The 9,510-nt window shown below is 45.7% G+C and overlaps 1 protein-coding gene across 3 annotated transcripts in view; it reads right to left on the bottom strand.

Annotated features, from left to right (window-relative positions):
• Window positions 1-9,510, bottom strand: part of Rab11fip1 (RAB11 family interacting protein 1) — a 38,560-nt gene continuing 29,050 nt past the window's right edge. For all 3 annotated transcript variants that reach the window (XM_040731758.1, XM_040731760.1, XM_040731759.1), the window contains one exon: window positions 1-2,489. In XM_040731758.1, coding sequence (XP_040587692.1) covers window positions 2,271-2,489 — 219 coding nt within the window. In that variant the 3' untranslated portion in view covers window positions 1-2,270. The remainder of the gene's footprint in view (window positions 2,490-9,510) is intronic.

Here is a 9,510-nt window from a genome sequence, read left to right as displayed (position 1 = left end):
TTCAAGTGAATATGCTTTTTATAGGCATGTTAATGAATTTTACAACACTAAAAAATTTACAAATTATCTCAGAAATTTGCAGTGGTCCCTAATATTGTAGGAGAGATTAAATAAGAATAGGTGTGGATCATTAGATAAATCAAGTTAGAGTCCTGCCCATCAGCTTAAAGTGCTTCAGTGTAACCAATGGTCCTCATCTTCCGACGACAAGGACATACACAGAGAGATTCTTCATTGATAACGACCACCACCTCCACCCTGTCCATTTCATTGGCCTGTGATTACCCCTAGCAGAGATGTTAAGATCACTACAACCAGGAAAAAAAAAAAGGAACAACATGAAACACTTTTAATTCTAGCATGAAGTGACCAGCAATGAAATGGGATTGATATATATCTACATTTTAAAACTACATATACATATATATATATATATATTCTAGTTTAAAAACTACAGCAATGTACCAGGCATGGTGACACATACCCATGACCCCAGTGTTTGGAAAGACAAGGCAAGAGGGACAAAAGTTTGAAGCCAGTGAGATCCTGTCTCAACGTAGCAGCAACAACAAAACCCCCCCAAATCAGGAAGCGGCAATCAAAAAGCAAGTGTGGGGGTGGGGGTGGGGGGTGGGAGTGGCAGGTGCTCGCTACCACTGAGCCCCTTGCCCAAGGCCCCTAGGAACTGGTGGGCTCTGGCTACTCCCTTCTATGAGCGCTGCCAGGAAAGCCAACACAAATCAAGCAGACAGAAGCACGGACATGGCCAAGGGAGCCTTCCTGAAGTCATTCTCTAACTCACAGGACGGCTGGAGTATTGTCTGCATCGCTTAGTCCTCTCTCCAGCAACAGGAACCCTGTCAGCATGAGAGGAGGGACTCTGACCATTTTTCCCAGTTAAATGAAAAGTGACTTTTTAAAAAAAATGTGCATTGGTGTTTTACCTGCACAGACATCTGTGAGGGTGTTGGATCCCCTGGAACTGGAGTTACAGAGAGTTGTGAGCTACCATGTGGGTGCTGGGAATTGAACCTAGGTCCCTCTAGAAAAGCAGCCAGTGCTTTTAACCGCTGAGCCAGCCTGAAAAGTGCCTCCTTAATTCCTTCATGGCTCCAGGAGATGGCCCTATGAACCTAAAAAGCACAGTGTGTATACGTGCCTGTGGGTGTGGGTGGCATGTCTGTGTGTCTGTGTGTGTGTGTGTGTGTGTGTGTGTGTGTGTGTGCATATGTACACGTGTGGGGTGTGTTCACCTATGTGGGATCATATGAAGGGCAGAGATTTAAGGTAGCTTTTCGTCTTATTAAGACAGGGCCCCTCACTGAATCCAGAGTCCCCTGTCTCGGCTAGAACGGCTGGCCAGTGAGTCCCTGGGATCTGCCTGTCTCTGCCCCTCTCACCCACCCACCCCCACCCCCACCCAGGCACCTGCCACCACTGTTGGCTCTTTTGCGTGGGTGCCAAGAATGCAAATACAGATTCTCATGTTTGCAGTGCAAGTCCTTCACCCCCTAAGCTGAATCTCCCCGCCCACAAATTGTAGTTTTAAGGTTAAGAGGCAGACCTGAAGGGCAATTTGTTCCAAGTCTAAGAAGCATGCTCAGAGGCTTCCGTAAACAGCTGTGCTCCAGGCAAGAGGCATCAACATGACGGCATTCCCGACGCTTGGGAAGTGGAGGCAGGAGATCAGAAGAAGGCTAGCCTCAGCTATACAGTGAGGTCAAGAGCAGCCCAGGCTATCCCACAGCCTATTTGAAAAACAGAACAATGCCCCCTCAACAAAAACCCTACCAAGACAATCCTTGAGTCTGAGAAGTTCACAAAACATAAAAATTTAGCATCTCCCACACCTGAGCTGCCTGAAGGCCAAGAAATGGGGGGCTGTATCCATTGTACAGTTCCTTTCTGATCTCACCCTAAGCCTGGCTTCAGGGAGGATACATACTTGAAGATCTCGGTATCCAAAGGGCGAAAACCCCAGAGTTAAAATCCATTAGGTTCCGATGATGCCTCCCGAGTCGATGGCTCAGGATCAAATCTTACAAGTTAGTTAAAGGCACAGTGGCATTTAAAAACAAACCGCTGGGAATGTATAGAAAAGACTCATTGTAATGATTAACCTGGTTTGAACTAGGAGAATAAACTCTTGGTAGACAAGGCACCCACCCGGTGATGAGAGCTTGTGTGCTGGTTACTACGAAGACCTTGCCCTTGACCTTGAGAGTCGGTGGAAACAAGCTCACAAAGCATCTCCAGTTCCTTCCTGTGGTTCACATCTTTCCAGCCTTTTTGCCAAGCTGGGTCGGCACTCGGAGGATGTTGGGGGTCTCCTCCATGACTCTGACTAGCAGGTTGTCAATGTAGTCTTCCAGCTCCCGCACCTGAAACTCCTTCTTGCTGATGGTTTCCTTCTGTTTGAGGACCAGCTGGATCAGCTCGTCGTGGGTCAGCTGCGCGTAGGCGAAGGCAGGATCTGAGGGCTGGTATTTCTTTGGAGAGGGGAGGAAGAGGGAAACGGTTACAAGTCAGCAGAGAAAGCAGACTTCTGAAAGGAATGCAAAGAAATATTAGCAGTCATTGGAGTTTCTGGAACGCTCATTTTGTTATTCTTCAATGTCTCACTATGTAGCCCTGGCTGACCTGAAACTCACTGTGTAGACAGAACAGGCTGGCCATGAACTCATGGAGATCTGCCTGTCTCTGCCTCCCAGGTGTTGGGATTAAAGGTTCGTGCAATCACAGCTGGCTTGGAAATCCACTTTCAACACAGGTTGAAAACAGGTGCCTAAGAAAAGTACCATGGATTTTGTAGACTGTGTATAGGTTGGTTACATGCATTTTTATTTACTTTTTATTTATTTCCTTTTTCTTTATGATCCTTTGAAAAATGTAAAAACCAGGGGCCTGGGTGTAGCTCAGCAGTTGAGCACTTGCTAGCATATGTAAAGACCCTGGTTTGATCACCAGCATCACAGCATTTAAGAAGCAGGAACCATCCTTGGCTTCTAATTCTCAGACCTCTGGCCTTGACCTGGGTACATGTTTTCAAGAAATGTAATAAGGGGGCTGGAGAGATGGCTCAGTGGTTAAGAGCACTGGCTGCTCTTTCAGAGAATCGGGGTTCGATTCCCAGAATCCATATGGTAACTCCTAACCATTTGTAACTCCAGTTCCCAGGAACCTACGACTCTCTTCTTAGCCTCCTCTGGCACCACACATACATACACACAGTCTGTCTGTCTGTCTGTCTCTCTCTCTCTCACACACAGAGACACACACACACACAGAGAGAGAGAGAGAGAGAGAGAGAGAGAGAGAGAGGAGAGAGATACATGCAAGCAAAACAACCATATACATTAAAAAGAAAAGAAGGGTCACAATGAGGCCTTGGTGGGGAGGAGGGAAAAGAGGGAAAGGAATTTTAGGTGGCAGCAGGAGTCACATAATCAGCCAGGCTCAGGTGTGGTATGCACACACACGGGAGCCCAGCCACTTGGGAGGCTGAGGTCGATGAATCACTCGATCTCTCACGTTTGAAACCAGCCCTTAAAACTCCAGGAGTCATACAACATGCAGATCTGGAACAAGCCCCAAGTTGGAGCAGAAAGATGTGGGGGGCACCCTCCTGCCAACACTGTAGGGTACCAGCCAATGAAGTCTGTCTGCTACCCCTAGGCACCCTTTGAGACTACCAAAACTTACTCCCCACTCTCAAAACACGTATAGCTAAAGCCAAGCGCCACCCCGCCACGGACTTTGACCTTGACTGATTCCTGTTTCTGAAGGGAGCAAGTATCCGGAACAGTTACTTTTAATGAGCATATATCATCTGGGCCAAGGAGACTCTAACTGCAAGCCCAAGAGTTCTGAGCCAAAAGGAAACAGAGACAAAAGACTCAGTAAGAAGTAACAAGTCACATCAAGGCCCTAGGAGGGAGTAAGAGGAAGGGCCTGGCAATCTGCAGCTTTAGCACATTTATAAATTCAAGGAAACAAGACTCCAGAGCAACTCAGGGTGATTTCTGCCCAAGAACTCCAAGGCAGTATGTCACTTTAATCTTGTACCAGGAAGACCAATAAGTCAAGAACCTACCATCTGCAAGCAGAGCCAGGGGCCTACCTAAACTAACAGTAATAGTTCAACAACAGCACAGAAGCCCCTCCCTGCCCCGTCCAGAGAGCAAACTGCCCAAGGAGAATCCAGAGGAATCCTACTCTCATTGGCTGGCTTAGAAACAAGAAAAACAAGTGCTGTTTTCACATACACAGCAAGCTTGAATCCAAGTCTGGGGGCCCACGAATAATGGAGATGCTGGGCTATTTCTCCCTTCCTCACCCGTTTCTTTCTTTCTTTGAACTTGTTGAGGACATCTGTGTGTGTGTGGGGGGAGCTGACACATAAATGCTGTCACTCTGTGTGCGACTTCCAAAACTAGATTCAAATTGGGCATGATGACCTTGTCTACAGTGAGACAGCAGCTCCCAAACCACAAAACAAAACAGCTAAAAAATCAGATTCAGTGAAAAACTTTTATGTCTAGAAGTATTCTGGACTTGGATACACAACAATGTCGATGATTTAGCACTACTGAATTATGTTTAAAATGGTATGATGAGGCTGGGCTGTGGAGGCATACATCTTTAATCTTTGCACTCAGGACACAAAAGTAGACAGGTCTCTGCAAGTCTGAGGTCAGCCTGGTATACATCAAGAGTTCTAGGCCAGTCAGGGTTACAGAGTGAGAGCTGTCTCCAAAAAAAAAAAAAAAAAAAAAAAAATATCATGGAAGTCTTCATATGGAAGGCAGAGGCAGGTGGATCTCTGTGAATTCGAGGTCAGCCTGGTCTACAGGACAGCTAGGGCTGCTTATTACACAGAGGACAACACCTTGTCTTGAAAAGTCCCCTCTCCCAAAACAGGTGTCTATTGATGTTTCACATAAAGAAACATACCCTTGAGGTTTTTAGATTACACCTCTACAATATAAACGTTTTACTAAGGAATACTAATTAGTGGTTGAGTGTATAGCTTGGTGGCAGAGTATGTGTTTAGCAAGAGTGAGGCCTGGTGTTATCAAATCCATAACAACTCAGTCCCTCTCCATCTCTTCTCTACGAGACAGGGTCCATGCTGGCCCACGCTGGCCTGGAGTTCCTGATCCTCCTGCCTCCACCACTCAGTTCTGGGGAATACGAGCATGTGCCACCACACTCGGCTTTCCTTTTTCTTTCCTCTTTGCTGTCTTCCTCTTCTTTCTTTTTGGGACAAGGTCTCATGTGGTTCTGGCGGACCTCAAACAAGGAGGGTCCTGAACTGCTGATCTTCCTGTCTTTCCCCGGCAGTGGGATTACAAGCATGTGGTACTACACCCAGTTTATGTGGTATGGAGGATCAACCTCAGGGCTTCATTGGAGATAGATTTAATAGAAAAACTCAATTCCAGTACATTTTAACCATCACAGTACTACTCGATATTTGTGTTGTTTTCAACTTTCACAATTACACACATTTCTTTAAAAGAGATTTGCTATAATTTTAAATATGTATCTGGGCATTATCTGTGTACACGAGTGTATGTGCCCAGGGAGGCCAGCCTGGAAGGGCTGGAGGATGGAGAAGGAGCCTTGTGAAAATGTCTTCTGGACAGGAAAGCATGGCCTTGCATACACAATACACAGCATCGGCAGTTTACAGGAAGGCAGGACGTAAGTAGGAGAAGTACTAGTTAGAAGAAAAAGGACACCCACGGAAGCCGGGTGGGGCAGGAGTACTAGGAGGTGAACATAATCTCAGTACATTGTGAAACTGTCAAACACACAAAAATGACTCACTCTCTGTCTCTGTCTGTCTGTCTGTCTGTCTGTCTGTCTGTCTGTCTGTCTGTCTGTCTGTCTCTCTCTCTCTCTATATATATATATAGAGCCAAGGGGAAAAAGCAAACAGAAAACACTGACGCAATGACCCTGCTAGCTTTTCATTGACTTTAGCTGTGTGACTTCCCTTCCCAACCTCTCTTATTTTGAAGTTATTTTTACAAATGCTGCTGTATGCTTAGTACAAAGCTGCTATTCTCCAGTAAGTCAACAGCAGTCTCCAAAGAGCTTTTTATGTTTACCTAGAATATTTACCTGGGAGGGTCCAAGACCAAGAGATTTACGGCAGGCCACGGGCAGCAGGGGGCACACAAGTCATGAAGTAAGGGGAGAAAGGGTGCCTCTCTTTGGTTCTAAGTTATTCTCTTGCAAGTTCCAGGAGATAAACCTTTTTTTTGTTTTGTTTTGTTTTTTTTGGGGCAAGGTTTCTCTGTGGCTTTGGAGGCTGTCCTGGAACTCGCTTGGTAGTCCAGGCTGGTCTCGAACTCACAGAGATCCGCCTGCCTCTGCCTCCCAAGTGCTGGGATTAAAGGCATGCATCACCAACGTCTGGCGAGATAAACCTTTGATTAAATGAACTTAGAACTTAGAAGAGGAAATAAAACAGGAATCAAGGGCCTTGCCTACTTTCTGAAAAAGAGGCATTTGCTTTTCTCTGGGCTCAATGTGTAGTACATCAGTTAAGACAATCAGCCAACCAATCAAAAACAGATAGACAGAGACAGAGACAGACAGACAGACAAGGGGCTGGAGCATCAGCTCTGGCTCAGCAGTTTAAGAGAATCTGTTGCTCTTACAGGGGACCAGGTTTGGCTTCCAACACCCACAAGGTGGCTCACAACCATCTTTAACTCCAGCTCCAGGGGGCCTAGAGCCCTCCACTGGCCTCCATGTCAACCAGGCCCACACTTTCTGTGCCTATACACACACACACACACACACACACACACACACACACACACACACAGACACACACACACACAGACACACAGACACACACACACACACACACAGACACACACACACACAGACACACACACACACAGACACACACACACACACACACACACACACACACACACACACACAGGCAAAACACCCATATACACAAAATAAAAATAAATACAGAGTCAGAAAGCATCTTGCATTAACAGGAAGTGGGAAGGGGAAACTGCAGGATGGCTACATGTCATTATGTCATCTTTATGTTGTCCTCTGGCTCAACTTCCTAGTAAATGTCAGGAAAATAAACAAACAAAAAACAAAAAACCTTCCTGGTAGAAAAACTAACAAACAAACAACCTCCTGGGAGACAGTGCTGCTGTTTCTACTGGCAACTATCTCACAGAAGCCAGCAAACCCAGTGGGCACAAACTGTCGGGGCTAAACCACCGTAGGTACATGGTTCTGACAATGGTGGCTGTTAGGATTCAGGCATCTGTACTGGCCTGCCCTTGGGGTTCTGACAGGACACGCCCTCAGCTGCAGCCACTAAGAGCACCACCTGTGTATACTCACTAAGTTCCTTTTAAAAGGACCCTGCCCACCTCCCATCCTTCTCTGTGTGTTACACCCTCCCTCTCTCCCTCTCTCTGATCCCCCCTTTCTCTTCTGATGCTCCTGTTCCCAGAGGCACTCTCCCTCCCCCCACTCCCTCTAATTAAAAAAAAAAAACAATAACAACAACAAAAACAAAAACTCCACTTGAGCTTTGTTGCATGGCGTCTTTTTCTCTAAAGCTACTTTTTTTTTCTTTTTAATTACAACCGAGGTAGCTCTGAAAGCAATGTTGCTTTGTTGGCCCATTTTACAAGGAAAGAGGTCAAGAATGGAGCTAGGTGATGCTAACTTGTTTTTGGCAATAATTATCACTGCTGAGCCACTTTTACTCAAGACTCTGATCTCCAAAATCCAATGAATGCTTAACCCAGCTCCTGATGGCAGAGATGCAAGGAAAGCAGCAATCTCAGTCATAAAAAACACTTGCAGGGGGCTGGAGAGATGGCTCAGTGAAGAGCATGAACTGCTCTTCCAAAGGACTTGAGTTTGACTCCCGGCAATCACTTGAGGTGGCTCACAAATGCCTATAACTCTAGCTCCAGGGATTTCAATGGTTATGGCTTCCTAGGGCCACACAGACTCAAATATCTTTAGTTCTTTTTTTTTTTTTTTTTTTTTTTTTTTGGTTTTTTGGTTTTTTGAGACAGTGTTTCTCTGTATTGTTTTGGAGGCTGTCCTGGAACTTGAAGGCTGTCCTGGAACTCGCTCTGTAGACCAGGCTGGCCTCGAACTCACAGAGATCCACCTGCCTCTGCCTCCCAGTGCTGGCCATGCCAGACTCAAATATCTTAAAAATAATAAAAATACAATCTTTAAAAAAAAAATGCTTTTGGGGGCTGGGACTGTGTGGCCTAGCATGTCCAAAGCCAGTATCATACATACCTACAAGAAAATCTTTCAGAAGGGACAGGACACAAGCAGAACATTTGATTTTGATTTTTTGTGTTTTGTTCTTTCAAGACAGGGTTTTCCTGTAAAGTCCTCTCAAACTCAGAGATCCTCCTGCCCCTGCCTAGCACCAGGAGGCAGGTGTAGGTAGATCTTTGAGTTTGAGGCCAGTCTGGTCTACCAGGACTACATGCTTTGACTCTATCTCAAAAACAAAAACAAAATAACCCTTAAGAAACATGTATGTATATATTTTGCTTGTTTGTTTGTTTTATAAAGGTGTTTGTTGGTGCACACATTTAATCTCAGCACTCCGACAGATCTTTGTGAGTTCAAGGTCACCCTGCTCTTTCAGGATACTCAGGGCTACATATCTTGCATCAAAAAATAAAAGTAAGTGCAGTTCTCATCAGCAGTCTGAAACTCCCTCTCCAAATATTTGGAAGAGAACACATCTCTGGCCATTACAGGGCAACAGTCAAGGGCCTGGGCTTTGCAACAAGGCAGTATTCTAAATCTGATTTTAAAACCATAAAGGGGTTGGGACACAGATCATTAGTAGAATGTATGCTTAGCAAGTAAAAAGCCTTGGATTTTATCCCCAGCAGCCCCCAAAAATGGACCAAAAAAGAGTATTTGAAGCCAAGAAGCCATCCCAGAATGAAAAGGATGCATAGACAGGGGCTGGAGAGATGGCTCAGCAGTTAGGAGCACTGGCTGCTCTTCCAGAGGTTCTGAGTTCAATTCCCACATGGTGGCTCACAACCATCTATAATGAGATTCAAGTGCAGACACAATACTGCATACATAATAAACAAACAAAGAAATAAATAAGATGCACAAACAATATACCTAAATATACAGGGCAGGACTGGTGCCTGGATTATGGCCCAAACAACTGAGCAGTCCCCTTCTCGGGACAACCGTGAAATACACGAGATGAGAAAGCCGTGAATTCAACAGTAAGCTTCTGGAATTTGAGGAATTCCTTTGTTCTTAGGAGTGAGTTACACACTCAAGAATTTAGGAGGGGCTGGGAAGCTGGGTCAGTCAGTAAAAATACTTGCCATGAGGCCTTGAGCTTGGATTCCCAGCTCACATAAAAAGCCAGGGGTGCTTGCCTGTGATCCCAGGCCTGGAGGGGCAGAGACAGGAGGGTCCCTGGGGTTTGATGGCCGGTGGCTTGGG

Source organism: Mesocricetus auratus, unplaced genomic scaffold, assembly GCF_017639785.1.
Source record: "Mesocricetus auratus isolate SY011 unplaced genomic scaffold, BCM_Maur_2.0 Super-Scaffold_100026, whole genome shotgun sequence".
NCBI classification, from domain to species: Eukaryota; Metazoa; Chordata; class Mammalia; order Rodentia; family Cricetidae; genus Mesocricetus; species Mesocricetus auratus.
The sequence above is the reverse complement of the archived record's forward strand: the minus strand, read 5'-3'. Positions and strand labels throughout refer to the sequence as shown.